Source organism: Typopeltis vanoorti, chromosome 9, assembly GCF_054136105.1.
Source record: "Typopeltis vanoorti isolate ZY-2024b chromosome 9, IOZ_Tvanoo_1.0, whole genome shotgun sequence".
Lineage (NCBI taxonomy): Eukaryota > Metazoa > Arthropoda > Arachnida > Uropygi > Thelyphonidae > Typopeltis > Typopeltis vanoorti.
Window position 1 is genome coordinate 80,250,945 of NC_143557.1, and position 21,194 is coordinate 80,272,138.

At 34.6% G+C, this 21,194-nt stretch overlaps 1 protein-coding gene across 2 annotated transcripts in view; it reads right to left on the reverse strand.

The window, feature by feature from the left end:
- Sf3b3 (splicing factor 3b subunit 3) overlaps positions 1–21,194 on the reverse strand; it is a 300,761-nt gene that overhangs the window by 149,458 nt on the left and 130,109 nt on the right. For both annotated transcript variants that reach the window (XM_090398423.1, XM_090398422.1), the window contains exons 15-17: positions 18,340–18,495; positions 14,981–15,118; positions 11,705–11,827 (exon numbers count right to left, since the gene is read on the reverse strand). In XM_090398423.1, the coding sequence (XP_090254549.1) occupies positions 11,705–11,827; positions 14,981–15,118; positions 18,340–18,495 (417 nt within the window). The remainder of the gene's footprint in view (positions 1–11,704; positions 11,828–14,980; positions 15,119–18,339; positions 18,496–21,194) is intronic.

A 21,194-nucleotide genomic window follows, 5' to 3' on the forward strand; every position in this document is an offset into this window, starting at 1 on the left:
CTACCCAGAGTATGTAGCAAATAACTAATTATGGAAGAAAAAAAAAAAACATCTCTGCTACTTAAAGGATATAAGCCACAACTACTGTTCACCAGGTAAAGATGAAGGCACATCACTGATGGGTTAAATGTGGAAAACGTTACCTAGCCTCAGGCCACAAGATTACCATAATATATGCTCAACGTGCACACAATAAAACGTAGTTCATTGCTTCTACTTTAAAACCTAAGAATAACCCAATTCAATTATTAGAAATTACTAATTCCATAAACATGTAACACTTGATGTGCAAACAGAATTGTGTGTGTGGTCTTGGGACAACAGAAAGCATACCTAATTTCTTAAAAACTTATGCAGTATTTTGATGTGGAATAAATATATTATGGTGCATATATTATGGTTCAGGGTGCTTAAGGGTCAAAGCTGTATAACTGAGAGGAGACCTCCACATAGCCTTTAAAGGAATGCAAAGAACCAACCAGGGCTTCTGACCTAATGTCAAATCCTTACCTCACTTAGTGGAGCACCTTGTTAGGTATCTACCTGGATACTGAACGAACGAGGATAGGCTGGCAATTCGGCCAGCCTATCCTCATTTACAATTTTTACAAGTTTACAATAAGAATACAATTTAGCCAACCAAATTGTATTCTTATTGGCTTAAACCATAATTTTAAATGATGGTACAACATGACAAAATTTCATGCCAGCTGGGAGGTCACCTGCTGAACAAGGTCCCTGTTGTTTTCACAAGGAAACCAAGCAAACAGCGAAAAGTCAGCTACTGGAACAATTCCTAAAAACACATCCCAACTCAATATCACCAGAGTTCAAAATCAGTACTATCAACATAAGCCTGAATGGCAAAGAAATAGAGTAAGCTGAGGAATTAGATAAGTACCAAATTGATATAATAGGGGTGAATGAAACAAAAAAGGCAAAAACTGGTGAGATCTTTCTGAGCAATAAATACAAAATGTTATATTCAGGCAATGACAATCAAGGAAAAAAAGTATTCAACATTAATATGAGGCTAATCTACTTGAATGGCAAGCAATTTCAAGTAGAGTGATGTGGGCAAATATCAGAATGGGGAACTGGACAATGAGACTTATTTGTGCCTATGGTCCCACAGAAGGTTCTGCTAAGGTAGAAGTGGAGGAATTTTTTGAGGCTTTAGAGAAAGCGACTGACACAATGAAAAATTGGTCCTTGTTGGGGATCTAAATAGCAGAGAAAGAAATGATTGTCAGACATACAAAAATATTTTGGGAAAATTTGGAGTAAAGAGCAAAGCTAATAATAATGGCAAATTCTTGTTGGATTTCTGCTCAGGACATGGACTGAGACAATATTCCAACATAAAAATGTGTGCAAATTCACACAGAGAGAAGAGGCAATGAATAAGAAAAGTCTCATTGTTTATGTTATTGTTGATAGCAATGTTTTCTCTCTGGTGCAGGACACCAGAGTGTATGTACAGAGGATTTGAAATTGGAAGTGATCGTCATTTAGTCTTGAGTAGGATAAAATTGATTACATATTGAAAAGAAGAACATGTAAGAAAATTTTAAAACTAATAAAAGTTGAGCAACTCTCAGATGTGAACTGTAGGCTGAAATATAATAAATTTAGTTTAATCCTTTATCCAAGTGTGAGCAAACGAAGTTTGCGCCTGAAAGCATCTTCAGGACTGGAGTAAGGTGGAGCAAGATACCAACAACTCCTGTCTCAGTATCTCCTGCAGGAGGTTGTTTGTATCTTGCTCCACCTTTGCAACGAGTTGCCCTGGTGTTGTACCACCTTATCCCAGTCCTGAAGATACTTTCAGGTGCAAACTTCGTTTGCTCACACTTGGATAAAGGATTAAACTAAATTTATTATACTCTAACCAAGTGAAAAATAAAATTTCAAAAAAGGCTGAAATATACAAACATTATTCAAGAAAAATGAAAGAGTTTGAGAACAGGAATCAAACCTTGGAGATTCTGTGGCAAGCTCTGAAGAAAACATTGATTGATTCAGCCAGAGGCATGTGGTAAGGTTGTCTGCAAGGATGGAAAAATCAGAACTCCATGGTGGACACAGGAAGTTAACCTTTTAACTGCTATGGTCGAGTTAACTCAAGCGCGAAAAAAAAAAATTGCCACCGTGCTACGATCGAGTTAACTCGATTGAAGTTTATTTAACATGGGTTTCTGCCCTTGTATGACATCTAAAGAGAAAAATTTGAACTGGTGCAACTAATCATATTAAGCACCTTCGTAGTGCAATTGGAAGAATGATGGTACATTACGCCCTTTGATCGGAAAAGGCCTAAGTTCATTTTTGTCGTGATGGGAGGAATCTTTATATACGGTCTTTTTCAATCGAAGCTGAGTTGGCCAATCTCATATGGAGGTAGCAGGGTTTTTCCTCCGGAAACTTGGATTTTTCAACCCGCATACAGAAAAATCGGCCCTTCAGAACACACGCAATTTACAGACAAGAAATACTAGTTGTGGTGGAGGGCAGTAGATGGTGTGAATTGTGTACTTCAGATGAAGAAGATCCTGGTGATTCTACATAAATTAATGTATGTAATTTGCTTAATCAAGAGGATACCCCTTGATTATGCAAATTTTATAAAACACTATTATTGCCATTTTTGTGAGTGAACAAGTGTATATCAAGAATGTATGATGCTGTCCAGACTTCTCACTTCAGTACGAATTTTAATTGATTTTATTTATAAATTTTTTGTAAAATTAATTTAGCACATGGAACAATGTCAGTAGAATATAAAATCAGCAGTTAAAGAGCCAGTGAAGGAAAAGAAGAAAGCATATCAAAAGTTCCTGGCAAATACGTCAGCTTGTGCTCTTAGAGAATACAGAGACAAATGTAAAAAAGCTAAAAAATGTGTAAAACTAGCTAAACAAGTCATGGGAAGACTTTGGTAAGAACATAGAAAATAAATATCAAGGAAGAAGCTCAGAAATGGAGAAAAGAGTGCTGTAAAGGAATTAGCGATGATAAAGGTGATATGAAAACTGGAGAAAAAGATATTCTTGAAGTATGGAGAAATTACTTTGAAAAATTGCTAAATGAAACTGGCAGTGATGACAGAAAAGTGATAAAAAAACACTGACCAGGCATGCAATCAGGAATACACATCCATACTTTTATTATTATTATTAAGTGTCAGGTAGTCCAAAGACTCATCAAGGGAGAGTGCACCAACAGCATCGAATGATTGAACTCCATCCAACTACTAACCATGCTCAAGCTTGCTTAACTTTTTGTGTGAGGCATTAGTAGCAGAGGCTCTACCAATCGACCAACCTTTGCTGGCAACTTTTCTACTTGAAGTAGAAAAAAGGCCATCAAAAGTCTGAAATGTGGAAGGCATTTGGAGTAGATATTCAATAAGAAATGTTCAAGTATGGAGGTATAAAAGTCTTACAGTGGCTGCACTGCATAGTTCAGAGGGCCTGGACAGATGGACGAATTCCAGATGATTGGAGTAGAGCTCTCATAGTACCCATACATTAAAGGGAAATAAACAATGTGAGAATTACAGAGGTATTTCTCTACTGAGTATTCCTGGCACTCAGTAGAGAAATATCTTAGAGATAAAGATTTATGCCAGTATACTTAAGAAACGGTTGAGAAGAATTGTAGAAAAGATGCTTGGTGAAGAACATGCTGGATTCAGGCCAAATAGAGGCTGTAAGGATCAGATTTTCACTTTATGACAAATAGTTGAGAAATCTTGGGAATATAACAAAGATCTGTATTTAAGTTTTTAGATCTGGAAAAAGCATATGACAAGGTGCCAAGAGAGAAGCTATTCAAAATGCTACAGTTGTATGGTGTCAGTGGGGCATTATATCAAACAATACTTAGTCTTTATTTGAGGTGTAAGTCAGCAGTTAGAAATGAAGGAAGTACAGGAAGGTAGCTTAATGTTAAAACTGGGGTCAGACAAAGATGTACATTATGAAGGAAAGTGGTATTAAACCTGATATCAAAATTGGAGATGTTAATGTCAGCTCTTTGCTTTCTTATACTTCTAAATAAATCTGCTACAAGTCTGCAAGATTCCCTGACTAAACTGAATAACTGTTGTAATAGATATGGTATGAGGGTCAGCAATAACATGACATAGACAATGAAAACAGGCAGGGAATTTTGCAGACTTGTAGTGGATTTATTTAGAAGTATAACATTAAAAATGAGGATATTAAGAAAGAACTTGACATTGTTAGCAGAGCTAATCTCGGGTGGTATGGTCACTTAAACAGAATGGGAGAGGAAAGATTAGCAAAACAAGTGTTCTCTGCCAGGTTGGCAGGAAAATGACCCAGAGGAAGACCAAGAGATAGGTGGATTGATACAGTAAAAAATGCCTTAGAAGATTGAAATATAAGATCTGACAATGTCAGAACCTTGACAGGCAATAGATTGATTTGGAGGAAAATTGTAGATAGGAAGTTAGTAATGATGTACATTTTTCATGTAGTACTATCATATCCTGTATACACCCCTTAAGTGTAAATGTCAGGAGTTTGATGATCCATGATAAATACAGGGTGTTCGGGATAAATTTGACATATTTATAATTAATTATATTTTTCCGTAAGTTACATGTATTAACACACACTTCTCTTCATTTAAAAGTTTGGACCCTTCTTCATTCATATACAAGATGTCAGAAAGGATGGATAGCTGGAACCCACCTGAATCATGGAAGAGAATAACTTGTATCATGATGATTCGTGCCCGCCATCAAAATAAGGATATTACGACTGCTGCCCAATGCTCCCTGAATACAGTAAAAACAATCAGGCATGAACTAGAGACTTGCAATGGTGACTATGAGGATGTAGCAAGAAGAAAGATCCCTAGCAGACGATCTGATTGCGTTCGTACAGCAGAATTCCTCGCAAATCTGCAGGAACAGGTGTTGAAGAAACCTGGCATTGGAATTCGGGCTTTGTTCGTGGAGTTGCTAACTGTAGTCAAGCCCTGGATAACAAGGGTAGCCAATGGTAGGCCGTATGTATGGCAGCAGGATTCGACCCCATGCCACACCTCTGGGAAAAGTCAAAAATGGTTGTCTGAAAATTTCTACGACTTCACCAGTCCAAATGTTTGGCCTCCAAACTCCCCAGACCTTAACCCCATGGATTATTTTGTATGGGGCGCAGTTGAAAAAGACACCAATCGCACTTCCAGTAATACAAAAGCCCAGTTAATGGATAAAATTAAAACAGTTTTTGCGGCCCTTCCCAGGGAGACTGTAGCATCAGCTTGTTCGAGGTTCCGAAGCAGAATTGAAGCTGTGATCGATGCTAATGGTGGTTATTTTGAGTAAATCTTGTTGATAGTATTGTAATTAACTCTGCCTGTAATGTTTTTTTGTCAATTCATTAAATTTAATAGATACAAAGAAGATTTTCTTTTTCCTTACGAAACTGTCAAATTTATCCCGAACACCCTGTATATTCATCATTTTCAAGCAAACACACATCTACTTCTTTACACACACACACACACAGTATATGTATGCGTGTACAAACTATACTGGTGGCAATAACTTATGTTAATGCCACCCGTATAGTTGGTAATATTTATCAAGTTACATTCAGTAACTTGATAAATTATGCAAACTTGTTATTTATATACACTCACAAGCCAAAACATTATGACCACCTTGCCTGTTTCTAGCCAGCTAGACCACACAGTTAGTCAATAACAAGCTGGTGTTGATGGTGCCAGCTTCTTGGTATGGGAACTGTTCTCATGGACATCACTGGGTCCTCTTATCTCCAATGAACATAGCTTGACTTCTAATTCTTATCTGGAGACTGTTTCAGACCAGGTATTATATTCTACATGGTGACAATGTGGCCCAATGGATCTGGACTCTTCAGATCCTTGTGACAACACTGTGTGTCACAAGGTATGCACTATGTAAGTATGGTTCGAAGGTGAATACACAGAATCCAAGGAGTCTGTGTATTCACCTGGCTGCCTAATTCTGATTTGATTCTTACTGAATATTCATAGGATCATATGAAAACTACATTAATATCCAATTGCTGACACCAGTTGCCTTGCTGAGTAGCTGACTTTCAAAGGATGCCCTCTATGGTCTAGTAGAATCAATACCAAGATGGGTGCAAGTGTATTCTCAGGCAAAGGAGGTCCAATATGCCACTATATCAGTGTTTCTCAAATGGTGTGCTGCCAAATTTTGACAGCAAAAATATTTTCGTTCTTTTGCCTATTTATACAATTATTTTTGAATAAAAACTTTCTTCTGCCTAATATTTATGTAATATTGGTTTATTTTGCTAAAGCACCACCAATTGACCACCAGTAATACAACAATGATTATATCTTCAAGTACTGTGGACTGTTTGAGATGAGATATTTGCATACAAGCAGGCTCACATTTGACACTGAAAACAAGGCACTTATATAACAAAATTTAAAATCTCTCTCCATGTAATAGGATTTGAATATAGTCAATGTAGTGTAAACTGTAAAATACTATAAATTTACGGTCAATTACAAAAGATTCTAGCAGTAACACAGATATGCCATGACAGAAATTTAAATTGCCAAATGTGCCAAAGCCTGAAAAAGTTTGAGAACCACTGCACTAGATAAAAGGTCATAATGTTTTGGCTCGTGAGTGTAAATAACATGCATCTTTGCACAGACCATCATTACCAAATTCCTGATATGCATCCTCAGGGGATGTAGAGGATATTATGACAATACAATACTAACACAAAAAAGTTGTTTGCACTCAATTTTTAAAATCTTATAAGTAATAGTTCATATCATGGTTAGTATTAGTGAAAACGGCATATTAAATATGAAATCAAATTACAGAATAAGTGAACCTTGTAGGTGAGATGGGGGGGGGGGGAATAGTTCAATTAGTTCAATAAATTTATACAGACCAAGAAAGAAATTAGCCAAAATGCTGAATTAATAATATAAAAGAGTGTAGTTAAACTAATTTTAACTTGGTGATCTTAAACATAGGTAAGAAATAAAATGATTAAACCAAGGACTAGACTAGAGAATGCCGAATGAGAATTCCGAGAAAAAAGACAGGGAGTGAACAGATGGCTTCAATGGCAGAATCATATGAATGAAAGCTATTAGAAAGGAACCCAGCATTGTTAGTGTTCAAGAAAGTATAGGAAGAACTAATGTATGGTGATATTGTTAAACAGAACAGGAAAGAAGAAGGTTAGCAAAACAGGTGTTTGATACCAAGAGAAGAGGAAAAAGATCAAGAAGAAGAAGAAGACATAGATCTAAGAAGATTGATGTATTTAGCCTAAGAAGGCCAAAATGTAAATGTTACAATACTGGAGATCTGACAAATATCAGATTAATTCATTTGGAAGGAAACTGTTGATAGTTAAGTGTTAATATTTAAATTAAATTAAAACAAAACAAAAAATTATGTGATTGCCATCCACAAAAGGTTGTAAACCTACAGCAAATTAGTATCCTACTAAGGTACTATAAACTAAGTACTTTTATGGAGTACTATCATAGTACTCCATAAAAGAGCCCTATCATGGTATTGTGTACATCCTTGAAAGTACTTATCGGGAAGTGATGATATTTCATAAAGAATAGAAACATTTCTCAAATTTGTTGTAGAAAAGAAATCTTGTTTACAAGATTTCAATATGTTATAACTTAATTTATAATTCAGGAACAGTTCATTTAAGTCTAGTCTGGTCTGAATTTATAAGTCAGGAAAGGTTTAGTTTAGTTAGAATGATGGCTTTTTTGCATGTGAAATATGACTTTTGGAGTAGGAGAATCTAACCACTTCCAAATGAGATTAGTGATATGCTTTTACTCTAAAAGCCATTACTATGATTCCTTCGTATATCATATTCAGAAAAGGATATTTTCAGTTACGTGTTGCACTTTTATGAATGATCACAAATAAACAGTGATAATAAACAAACAAACACTTTGCAGCAAAATCACCACTTTTTTTTTTTAATTTTATGTATTTTTATATTATTTATTTATTTTTTATAATGGTGATTTCTAAAGGAAAGTGTTCTTCAAAGAATAGTAGTCTCTTCTGTTGTAGTGAGAAACTGTGTCATGAATGCATTGCATAATTTCATGTTTGTGGTTTGTAGATATATAATAAAGTTAATGCTGAATATGAAAATAGTTTGTATATGCAACAACAGTAATGATGCCATGCAATAATTAGTTTTCTAGTACTTTGGAGGAATGTTACATTATGAAAAGCCAACTTTTTTGAGAGTTCACTTTTTACAAAATGCATAGCACCTATAAAATTCATTCAATCTACCCATCTACATATAACTCAGCTTTGACTGGCTGGATTTTATTGAAATATAACATTTTGGATTTCACTTAATTTTGTTTCTCAGCATCAGTTTGGTCAGAAATTTCATCAGTTTGGAATGAAATTTAAATAAAAATTGATATCAATCATTTTACTGAAATTTTTCTGGTTATCTTAAATTAAAATAATAAGTTAGAGGTGACAACACAAACTGTCTACAGTAAAACCAAAAGAGCCCTAGGTTAATAATTGAATCTAGAGCTCTTTTGGATGTAATTATATCAAAGCTATTTTTTGATATGGCAACATAACTGTTATTGATATTTTTGATCTTTGATATTACTGTTTTCTCGTGTTAACATAGAGTTCTACAAAAGATTATTGCCTTGCAATTAGGGAACATGAGTTTATGGGACAATAATTACATAAACAATCATCAGACAAACAAGAAATATAGAAAAAAGAAGAATAAAAAAAATTAACAATATTCTACTTTGCATTACAATGTCTGAAAAAATATTATTTTTATGTCAATCACACTCACAAAAGGCTATTAGCTTACAGTACATTAGAATTATTAGTATCACAGATGGGCTTTTACATAATTCAGAAATCCTGCTTCAGAAATCGATCATGGAACTTTTACAAGCTACTTCAAAGTTTCCAATATCGGATGGGTCTTATACTGGACGACTAAAGGTTCATTAAACATCCAGTCCTTGTCAGGATTCAAACGCACTATCTCTTGGATCTATGTAGCTACAAAAATCCATCATCTATTGGTCATCATCATCATCATTGGCATGAGTTCAAGAGGCTATGCCTCTGCAACTTGATAACAGTAATGTCGATTTGCCCACACAGCCCAGACTAAAAATCATTATTAGTGTATTAAGTTGGAATGGGTTAGAGCAGTGGTCGCCAAAGTGGTCGATATTGACCCCCAAGGGGTCGATAGAAAAATATAAGACATCATTGTACGGGTAATATTTAATTCGGTTAACTTGGATTACTTCCATCCTGAATGACAACGCAATTAAGAGTGAATCGTGGGAACAGTGACATGAATAGGACCTGTAAGATGGAGTAAGGTCATGAAAATAGTTATGGAGGCCAATCAAGTAGGCTAAAATGACGTATTTACCAATAAACGGATGTCGGTGGTTCCTGCCCGGCAATGAAGCACACCCTTCACATTGACGTTAGTAAATTGTATACTAAGTTAATAAAAGTCTTATTTTCACATATATAAGGAAGATTGTATTATTGTTACTTTGTTATCTAAATTAAATTTTATATATTATTTATCCCTCCTATAAAGATATTTAAACGTATCCCTTTGACGTAGAAAGTTTTTTACTTTGGGTATAATATATGTTAAAGATACCAGGTTATTTTAAATATAAACCTGTTTTTTAACTCCATTTCCCAAGTAAGCAAACAGACAAGTTAGTCAAGTTTGCGCCTGCAAGTGTTGCAAGTCTAGCTGACCCTGCACATAGTGCAAGTCCAAGGCAACTCGTGGTAAAGGTAGAATAAGCTCTGATCACTATTCTTATTTACCCTTAATGCAAAGCACATCTCCTGGAGGAAATGTATGATGCTATGTATTAAAGGCAAGGGGCCACAACCCAGACCGGTTTCGACCTTTATTGAGGTCTCATCAGTGGGAGCCAGGCTAAGAAATACTAAGTTTTAAGTAATACAGAGCTTATAAATATTTTACCAACACAAGTTACCATAAGGTGCTTTGACCTTATTAAATAAAAATCTCAGGATGGGAGATAGATGTAGAAAGTCTTTTACCTTGGGTATAATATATGTTAAAGATACCAAGTTATTTTAAATATAAACCTGGTGTTTTACTCCATTTTCATTTGAAACACTTGCAGGCACAAACTTGACTGACTTGTCTGTTTGTTTACTTGGGAAATGGAGTAAAAAACCAGGTTTATATTTAAAATAACTTGGTATCTTTAACGTATATTATACCCAAGGTATTCTATCCAGCATCTTCAGAGCACACAAACAAAGTTTGTTACAGTAGCGAGACAACAATCGCTCATACTAGTCCCACTGTTACACTTGACTGCAGTTGTCTCACTACTGTAAGAAACTTTGTTTATGTGTGCTCTGAAGATGCTGTATAGAATACCAGCGAAATATTAGCAATTAAGTCAATAAATAATTATTTTTTTATCAATCTGTGTCCGCATCTATACTGTTAAAATCCAATCAACATCTCAACAACCTAGAATGCAATTTACTGTGGAGTTAGAAGTTGACAGTTTTCTCCCATTCCTGGATGTCAAACTTACATGTGTCACAAAAATTGAAGATCTATATTTACAGAAAATCCATACATATTAATAGATACTTCCTGCATTACCCACCCAAAAAGTTTGGCATCATTTCGACATTAGGTATATGCACTTGCTCCCTCATCAGTGATAAAGAGATCACTAAAGAACTAAAGTTTCTTCTAACAACTTTTCAGAAGAATGGTTATTATAAACAGACTATTTATAAGTTACTGTTTAATCCACCTGCTCATTGTGCTGTAGATAATAATGATGTAAAAGGTTTTATTTCTCTTTTGTACATTACTTACGTTTCAATGAAGTTAGCCAAAATTCAAAAAAATATATATAAAATCTGCACTTCTTTCACTGCTTTAACCAAACTCTGCTCCTGACTTGGCACAGCAAAACCAAAACAAAACAGCTTAAAATATCCAGGGGGATTTACCATCTTTGGTGTTAATGCATAGTACCATTTTGGTGAGATGGAAAAATCTACTCAACCAAGTATAGAGGAGCATGTGTGAGAAATAATCTATAGCAGAATTCTGACACTCATCCAGTGATTTAAGATAAATCAGAAATTTTTTAGATGCTATGATGAGCTCGAGAGAAGAATTGTTCAATCAACAGAAATTTTCCTCATTCTGGTCCACCTTAATACTAATCTAAGCTATGACCTATCTGATTGCTACTCCTTAGCCATTCAATTTTGGTGTATGAAAGATCATACCCATGTGAGCATGCTTAACAATACTGTGGGATCCAGTATAGCTGTTGCAATGCCGACAATTAGTTTGTAACTTACAGCTTAATTTATAGCTGCTGCTCTCTATTTCTTTGTATTTCTATTTTCTTCATCAGGTGCCTAACATGGAAACGTTATGAACCTGATGTAATTCTCCAGGAAGATGAAACTAGATGTGTGTTCAAGATAAAGTTTTTTTTCTATATTGTTATCCCTCGGTTTTAGTCATTTAAGTCACTCGATAAAATATAGATATATATATAAAGATAATTACAGAAAATGGTAAAACTGTATAATACTCACTGCATCATTACCCTGCATTCTAACTTTAAAAAGTTTAACAGGACGGGAGCCTAAATATCTTGTTCGGGTATCTGACAAATCTCCAGTCACCTGATCTAGCACAGTTCGTAGCAATACACCATTCTGGTAATAATAACAACAATATATATATATATATATATATATAAACATATACATTCATTAACACACATGGATAACATATATGTATACTGATGAATTAAAAAAAAAATTAATAAATAAAATAGCAGTATATTGATCAGTTTTCTCACAATATCATTCATTTTTATATGGCACATAACCAGATCATAATATTCCACTGAATGTAAATATTAATAAAGTTTTAAAATTTATTTAAGTGCATATTAAATAAACATACGCTTATTACCAGTGATATCTTAAGAATTTTCTCCTTGCTCTAAAGAACATGAGTTTTTGATTACACTTCAGGTTCTCACTCAGTATGATGAGCAGTGGTCTTATAGTAGGTGATAAAAATCAACGACCACATAAAGACTCGACATTGCTTTGTTTTTCCATCTTACCTCCCTCCCTCCCCCTCCTTCCAGTCTTAAGGTCTGACAATACCCACCTGAACTGAACAAGCTAAGATTTCTTTTCTGGGATAATTCCAATCTTTCTTGGCCTAAACATATTACAAACACTAAAACACTCTTTAGCATTAAAAAAAAAAATGGTCGCTTAAGGAAGAACTTTACCTCTGAGCAGATGCTAACTCAACAAATACAAATCTGTCCTGAATACTATTTTCACATTTGCAAGTTCCTAAGAGCTTCCTAATAACATTCGACTCAGTACAGAAAAGAGTAATAAGGCTGATTAATGACCTACTCTCATCAATTCCCTCCATTCTCAGAGGGGAAAGAGTGCATAAAAGGAGTTACAGATGATAAAGGTTACATGAAAACAGGAGAAAAAGATATCCTTGAAGTATGCAGTAATTACTTCGAAAAATTGCTAAATGAAACAAGCAGTGATAGCATGGTGGTAAAAAACACACAACAGGCACACAGTCAGGAATACATATCCATACTTGAAGTAGAAAAAGCCATCAAAGGCTTGAAATGTGGAAAGGCAGCAGGAGTAGATGATATTCGACCAGAAATGATGAAATATGGTGGTATAAAAGTCTTACCGTGGCTGCACTGCATGGTTCAGAATGCCTGGACAGAGGGACAATTCCCAATGATGGGAGTAGAGCTCTAATAGTACCCATATATAAAAAGGGAAATAAAACTGAATGTGAGAATTACAGAGGAATTTCCATACTGAGTGTTCCTGGCAAGATCTATGAAAGTATACTTGATAAATGGTGGAGAAGAATTGTGGAAGAAAAGCTTGGTGAAGAACAAGCTAGATTCAGGACAAATAGAGGCTGTCAGGATCAGATTTACACTTTACGACAAATAGTTGAGAAATATAACAAAGATCTGTATTTATGTTTTGTCACTCTGGAAAAGGCACATGACAAGGTGCCAAGAGAGAAGCTGTTCAATACGCTACAGTTATATGGTGTCAATGGGGCATTATATCAAGCAATGCTTAGTCTATATTTGAGTTGTAAGTCGGCAGTTAGAATTGAAGGAAGTACAGGAAGATGGTTTAATGTTAAATCTGGTGTGAGACAAGGATGTATATTATCCCCTCTATTATTCATTATCTATACAGATCACTTTATGAAGTGATCTGTATAGATAATGATATCAAATTGGAGATGTTAATGTCAGCTCTTTGCTTTATGCGGATGATGTTATACTTCTAAATAAATCTGCTACAAGTTAGTTTGCAAGAGTCCCTGGCTAAATTGGATAAACGTTGTAATAGATATGGTATGAAGGTCAGCATTAAAAAGACAAAGACAATGAAAATAGGTAGAATTGTTGAAAATGTCAACTGCATTGTGAATGGGGAACCTGTGGAACAAGTTCCCCATTCACAATGGGGAACTTGTTCCACAGTACCATCTTCACTAAAAATTTTAGTGATTTTTAGTGAAGATGGTAAATTAAATATGGAAATAGACAACAGAATCAACAAAGCTGGTATGGTAGGCAGTCAATTGAATAAAGTCATATGGAATAAGAGAGAAATTAGTCGGAACACTAAATTAGCTGTATATAAGACAGTGTTCAAACCAGTTTTAACTTATGGATCTGAGAGCTGGGTCAGAAGTAAAACACTTGACCAAAGACTAGAGACTGCAGATATGAGAGTCCTGAGAAAGATTAGAGGCATGAACAGATGGCATCAATGGCAATATCATATTAAAAACAAGGATATTAGGAAAGAACGTGACATTATCAGCATCCAGGAATGCGTTAGCAGAGCTAATCTCAGGTGGTATGGTCACTTAAACAGAATGGGCGAGGAAAGATTAGCAAAACAAGTGTTCTCTGCCAGGTTTGCAGGAAAATGACCAGAGGAAGACCAAGATATAGGTGGATTGATACGGTACAATGTGCCTTAGACGATAGAAATATAACATCTGATAATGATAATATTAGAGTCTTGACAAGTGACAGACTGATTTGAAGGAAAATTGTTGTAAATTTTTCATGTAGTACTATCATATCCTGTACACCCCTTGATAGTACATGTCAGGAATTTGATGATGATTGTTTGAATAGTGTTGGTTCTCCTTTTTCTACCATATAATTTCTGATAGCTGACAACAAGTTTCTCTAGGTCCTGGTGAAGTAACATGCTTCTTTCAATGTTAGGATTAACATCCATTACCTTTTATCTGAGGTACAGCCTGCTTCTGATGGTTGATAGAACAAACTGAGGAAGGGACAAATGCTTGTTTACTGCCCACCAAATGCATGGTAAGCTTAGCGTGCAATTCATACCTTTTTCAACTGTCAAATAAAGAAGGTCATGTAAAGTAAAAAGTGGTATAAAATTTTCAAATCACAGTAATTGAAAAACGTGTTAATCGACCTCATGTTATGCAAGGCATGGCTATAGTCACACAAGATAGCAGAATATTTAAATTCTGCTATCCTTATTTCAAATTCCTCTATTTCTTTCGCTTCCATTCTTCCTCCCTCCACTGTCCTTCCTCCACAATATTTTATGTTAAATTAAAACTGTTTCACCATCAACATTTTCAGAAAATTTATTTCTAAATGAATTACAATAAGCATTTTCGTTATTCTATAGAAGAAATATGAGAGAATCAATAAGAAAACATCAAGAGATCATGTTGTGATTTATTAATATCACAAACTAAATGCTAGGTTTTATATTACTCATTACCTGAAGTCCTATGTTAAGATAGAGAGTGCCTTGGCCTGTACTGTCTCTTCCAGTGCCTTCTCCACCTCCCATTTCAACAATGGATAATGACTCTGGAGTAGCAGGAAGAGCCTGCATACTTAGAGGTGATAAACAATCCTAAAAGTAAGGATTAAAAATATGTATAAAAAAGAGATTTGAGAAACTATACTTAAAAATGCAAATTTTTTTTTTCTCTAATTATACAATACATAATTATTTATTTATTTAGTTACTTAGGATTTCTCTTTATGTATCCATTTTAGTTATCCCTTTAACAACTGAAACATCCAAGTATATGAAATATATCATCATATTTATGTTATTTCAATGGAACATCAAGAGTATTGTAATTTTAATGTGAAATTTGTATCCATGGCAATATTCATGTGTATAAATCCAAGGCCAGTTGGGTGATTGGTATACAGAAGATTTGAAATAGGAAGTGATCACCACTCAGTTTTGAGCATCAGAAAATTGAATATGATACTGAAAAGAAAAGCACATAAGAAACGTTTTAGAAAATAATCAAAGCTGAGCGGCTTTCAGAGGTGAACTGTAGACTCAAATACATAAACATTATTCAAGAATGAATGTGAGCATCAAGTATCAAAACTTTGTGCTTGTTTTGAAAGTAGCAAACTCTGAAGGAAACCTTGATTGATTCAGCCAGAGAGGCATGTGGTGATGCCTGCATAGACAGAAAAATCAGAATGCTATGGTGGATTTGTGTTGGTAAAGCAGCAACACTGGAAAAGAATAAAGTATATTGAATGTTCCAAGCAAATAAGTTAGGATATACTCTGAGAGAATACAGAAGAATATTATCATGAAGGTGCAAGATGTTGTTGAGGTTATAGAAAGGCATAGAAATGAAGGCAAGAGTACTGTAAAAGAAATGAGAGATGATAAAGTGACATGAAAACTGAAGATCAAGATATTCTACATGTTGGAAATAATTACTGGTTGATCAACCTTTGGTACATTAGTACCATATATAGGTTGGGAAAGGAGGAACTTGTTTTCATTTGATTTAAAAGGACTGTATATTGTAATCAAAACAAGTGTTCTCTGCCAGGTTGGCAGGAAAACGACCCAGAGGAAGACCAAGATATAGGTGGATTGATACGGTACAATGTGCCTCAGACGATAGAAATATAAGATCTGATAATGTTGGAGTCTTGACAAGTAACAGACTGATTTGGAGGAAAATTGTAGATAGGAAGTTAGTAATGATGTAAATTTTTCATGTAGCACTATCATATCATGTACACCCCTTGAGGGTACATGCCAGGAATTTGATGATGATGATGTATATTATATTCCTTGGGAAACATAACAGGGGTGAAGAGACTGTTCCACAATACAGCAGTTGCAGGGATGAAGGAGAAGGAAAAGAAACTTGTTCTGTGGGTTTCGAGGTGCACTGTGAAGGGATGTTGAGCAGCAACTGCACGTATTCTGAGCTCAGTACTAAGTGGAGCAATTATTGATGCTATTTCAGATGAACATTTCTCATGGAAATATTTGTAGAATACACATAATGTGGAAACTGTGACGTCTGTACAAAAGTGTGTGTGGGGGGGGGGAGTTGGTAAGAGATGGGTCATTAATAAGTCTAGTTGCTCTCCTCTGTATTGAGTCAAGCATTTTGATGGAGCTTTTAGGGGACTCTTATGTGAGAGCAGTATTCAATAGCTGGGTGGATTTGTGATTTATATAAATTTAACAGGCTGTTCAGGGGTGAAGTAACATCTTGAGCAAAACAGAAATCCTAGTTTTTTAGAAGCTGAGAATGCAATGATTATGATGTGTTTATGCCAGGAGAGGCTTGATGTCGGAGTAATTCCAAGAAGAGAAATCTCAAATTGTCTGGAAATTTGGGCATTGTCAAAAATAATATTCATAGAAAATGCTTCTTTTTTACGAGAAATAAGACAGAACTGGGTTTTATTAGCATTGAAATTTACAAGGTTATCTGAACCCCTGTTGGAGGATGGCTTGGAGATCAGAATTGAGGGAAGTGGCCAATACCCAGACCAGTTTTGACACCTCAATTTCTGGGAGCAGACCCAGAAGAGACACAAAGATTGAAGCAGTGCAGAAGTCATATATTTCCCATGGGTGATGGGAAATTTGATGTGAAGTCATTAGCTTCTACATACAAGCAGCCCAGTCATGAAGTTACTTCATGCACGAACTTCGTTTACTTACACTCAGATAAAAGATGAAACCCAGAATCTAATTTCCTGGCATCTTCAATTTATAGTAAGAACATGTCTGGATGATATGGAGTCCTCAATGATCAGTGCATTTATTTTGTTTCTTGTATCCAATCATTTTTAAATGAACGCTACAATTATTTACCAATATGTTGTCAACTAGTAACAAAAATTCAATGAAATGACAAGCTGTGATTTAATGTGGTGATATTTCAGAAGATAGGTTATACATCCTTCTAAGACTTGAATCTCTTCCACCCTTTTGCACATGTCACTGGTATATAAAAAACAAAACTTACAGAAATATCTATCTTTCTGAATATGAAAGAAGAGTCAAATTAAGCTGTGACATGTAACTAGAGATGCCAGTCACTGCTCTTAGGGGTAATATATTAAGGTTAGCCAGAAAGGAGCAATGTATAATGGATTCAAGAACATCAATCAAGTTTCACTAAAAGAAGTAAAATTTAATATATAATTCTTTAATGTTAATCATGAAGCATTCCTTTCAAACAGTATGTGAGGAAAGGTTTATTTGTGGGATTTTGAGATAAAGTAGAATCAGAAAGGTACAAAAAAATTCAACAATATTCGAAGTTTTAATGGAAACATAATGCCAAGTTTTGAAAAATAAAGAAAAAAAAAAAAAAAAAAAAGAAAAGAAAAAAAAACACCTGTAATCTCAAATAAATTATACAGCATATAATAAGATCTCAACACAGGACACAAAGTTATCAAATAAGAAGTATGAGAAAAGTAATCAGATGGGTATTATAGTCTTCTCTACAAGCATTTCAATCACAAATCAGACAAAATTAGAGGATGCGTGGCTTTAAGGAATTAAAATCAAGAAATGCTTAAATAATGTACTTGGATTAAATAGCTTGAAAATCAATCAGCATTAATAAGTGTATAGAGATTTAAATCCAAAATGTTTCATTTTGCAACTCTTTAATCTGTCAACTTTCATACACTATTGTTGTTAAGGTTTGCTATGTTCCAAAACTCAATACAATATAGTAACTTTTTTTTTTTGCACTTATATACAGAAAAAAAAATTAAAGTAATTAACAATTTGAGATTTATAACAAAGGGAAATGAAATGTATTTAAAACTTACTGATGGATCTAGAGAAATTATCCTAACAGTATTATCCAGGAGACCAACAGCTAGAAATCGTGACCTCTGCTCACCACTGGGAACACTAGCTAATGCCATACATATAACATCTGCTGACATTTCCTTCCTGTCTGTATATTCGTTCAACTGCCCCGACTACATTTGATAAAAGGAAAACAATTAAATAAGGTTGACTAAGGAACAGTCTAATAGAAAAAATAATTAATCTAAAATTAAAATATAAAGGAAAAACAAAATTAAATAAGAATTCACAGGAAAAGTTTTATTATCTTTTGAGTCATGATAGCAAAATTTCACCTTAATTTCTCTCTCTCACTAGTCTGTGTCGAGAAGTGACACTATAACTTTGGCAATATTAGAATGAGATGAATATCTTTATCGAAATTATATTTTTAAAGTAATTAAAACATTTTGAACTAGTTATTGCTATTGATCTCATGGCCATCCTTGGGTGGAGTTATCATCCACTTAAAGCTGCACTCCCAAGCAACCCAACTCCAATGAGATCACACCATCAATCCTTTATCCAAGTGTAAGCAAATTAAGTTTGCACATAAAGTATCTTCACAACTAGGCTATTTGCACACAGAGGCTGCTGACTTCACATCAGTTGCTTTAGTATCACATAATTCAAAGCACACTTCCTTTTGGGCATGCATATTGTTATGTATTATGGGAAGGGTCACTACTCAGACTAGTTTTGACCTTAAGTGAGGTCTTTTCAGTGAAAGGAAGATACTAAGGCTGAATTAAATCAAAAGTTCAAACAAGTAGTAAAGGAGCATATCACTTTATTATTAAACTAAATTAAATTATTTTCACTTGGTTACAAAGTAAATTATATTTGAGAAGAAATATCCTTTAAATAAACTTAAACAAATACTGTATATCTATTGTTTATCAGACCACTTCTGGAAAGCAATTTGCTGTTCTGATAGCTGAAGATTGGATAACTGAAATACATTTACACGGTGCTTCACCAGAAGTTGGTTGACATCAAGACTCAGTATATTGAAGGGTCACTGTTTTGAAGGTCAGATAAAGGGTAAATTACTGTATGTAAGCAGATATGACTTCTGCATTTATTCAACCTTGGTATCTTTCTGGGTCTAGCTCCTGCTGATGAGATCTTAGTAAAGATCAAAACTAATCTAGGTAGTGACCCTTCCCATAATATATATATATATATATATATATATATAAAAATTAGTTTTTTTACCTTGGGTAATGTATATTAGGGTGGTTACTAAGTAATTTTATAAACTTAGTTATTTTACTCCTAATCTCAAGTAAGCAAACAGTTAAGTTTGCACCTGAACGTAGTTCAAGTCTAAAGGTGGTGCAACTCATAGTAAAGGTAGGAAAAGCTCTGATCACTATTCTTAGTATTTTCCATAATGTAAAGCACATCTCATTAAGAGATGTGTACTGCAATACATTATGGGTAGGGTCACTACCCAGACCGGTTTCAACCTTTTTTGAGGTCGCCTCAGTGAGTAGCTAGACCCCAAATACCAATTTAATGTAAACTAATTTCCATCTACATCTCCTCCAGAGATTTTTTATTAAAAATAATAACACCTTGTTGCAACTTGTATAGGTAAAGTTGATAAGGCTCCATATTACTAAAACCTTGGTATTTAGGGTCTAGCTACTCACTGAGGAGACCTCAAAAAAGGTTTCAACCTTTTTTGAGGTCTGGGTAGTGACCCTACCCATAATGTATTGCAGTATACATCTCTTAGTGAGATGTGCTTTACATTATGGAAAATACTAGGAATAGTGATCAGAGCTTTTCCCACCTTTACTATGATTTGCACCGCCTTTAGACTTGAACTACGTTCAGGCACAAACTTAACTGTTTGCTTACTTGGGATTAGGAGTAAGATAACTAAGTTTATAAAATTACTCAGTAACCCTAATACATATATATATATAATATATAATCTAGGTAGTGACCCTTCCCATAATATATAGTAATATACACATCCAAAAGGAAGTGTGTTTTCTTAATATGATACCAAGGCAATAGATGTAAAATCAATAGCCTTTATATACAAGTAGCCTAGTTGTGAAGATACTTGGCACACAAACTAAGTTTGCACACATTTAGATAAAGAATTACACAATATAATTTCTTGTCAAGTATAATTTACTTTGTAACTAAGTGAAAAACCTTTTTACATTTCCTATCCTCTTCTGTATACATTGTGAATGATACTCTTTAAGGGCATGTTGCACATGCTTAGAGACCCTATATCCTATATTTTGAGAGTACAGCAGTAAAAACAGTTTCAAACACTGGCTGTAAGAGAGTACATAGGCCTGAACATAATGATGTATTAGGGTTTTCGTGATTAACTGGCACATAGATGCCTGGAGAAGAGAGTGGAATCCAAGTAGTGGTATGGACTGTCAGTGCCATGGCAATGACTGTGATTGCTCTCTGTATGGACAACATGCCCAAGAACCATGGAATTACAACAAACATCACAGTGTAACTGTGATAAAACACTCAAAAATTAACTTCCACAAAAACTATAAAAAAATAAAATATCTTAAAGAACACAAAAAACCCTACCAAAAATATCACTTTCACATCCACATCACCAACATCTGTAGCATCAGTGCTAATATAAATGACCACATTACATAAAAACATCTAGACCAAGACCTATTTTTGACAGAATACAGCTACAACAACTTGTCCACTTTAACTGTGTAAATTACACTTTGTACAATTCCTTTCACTATGGGTGGAGGGGAACAGAGTACCTGTACCTTTGTGAGATCAGCTATTGCTTGTCAGATAATGCCAAATTGAAAATCTCAAG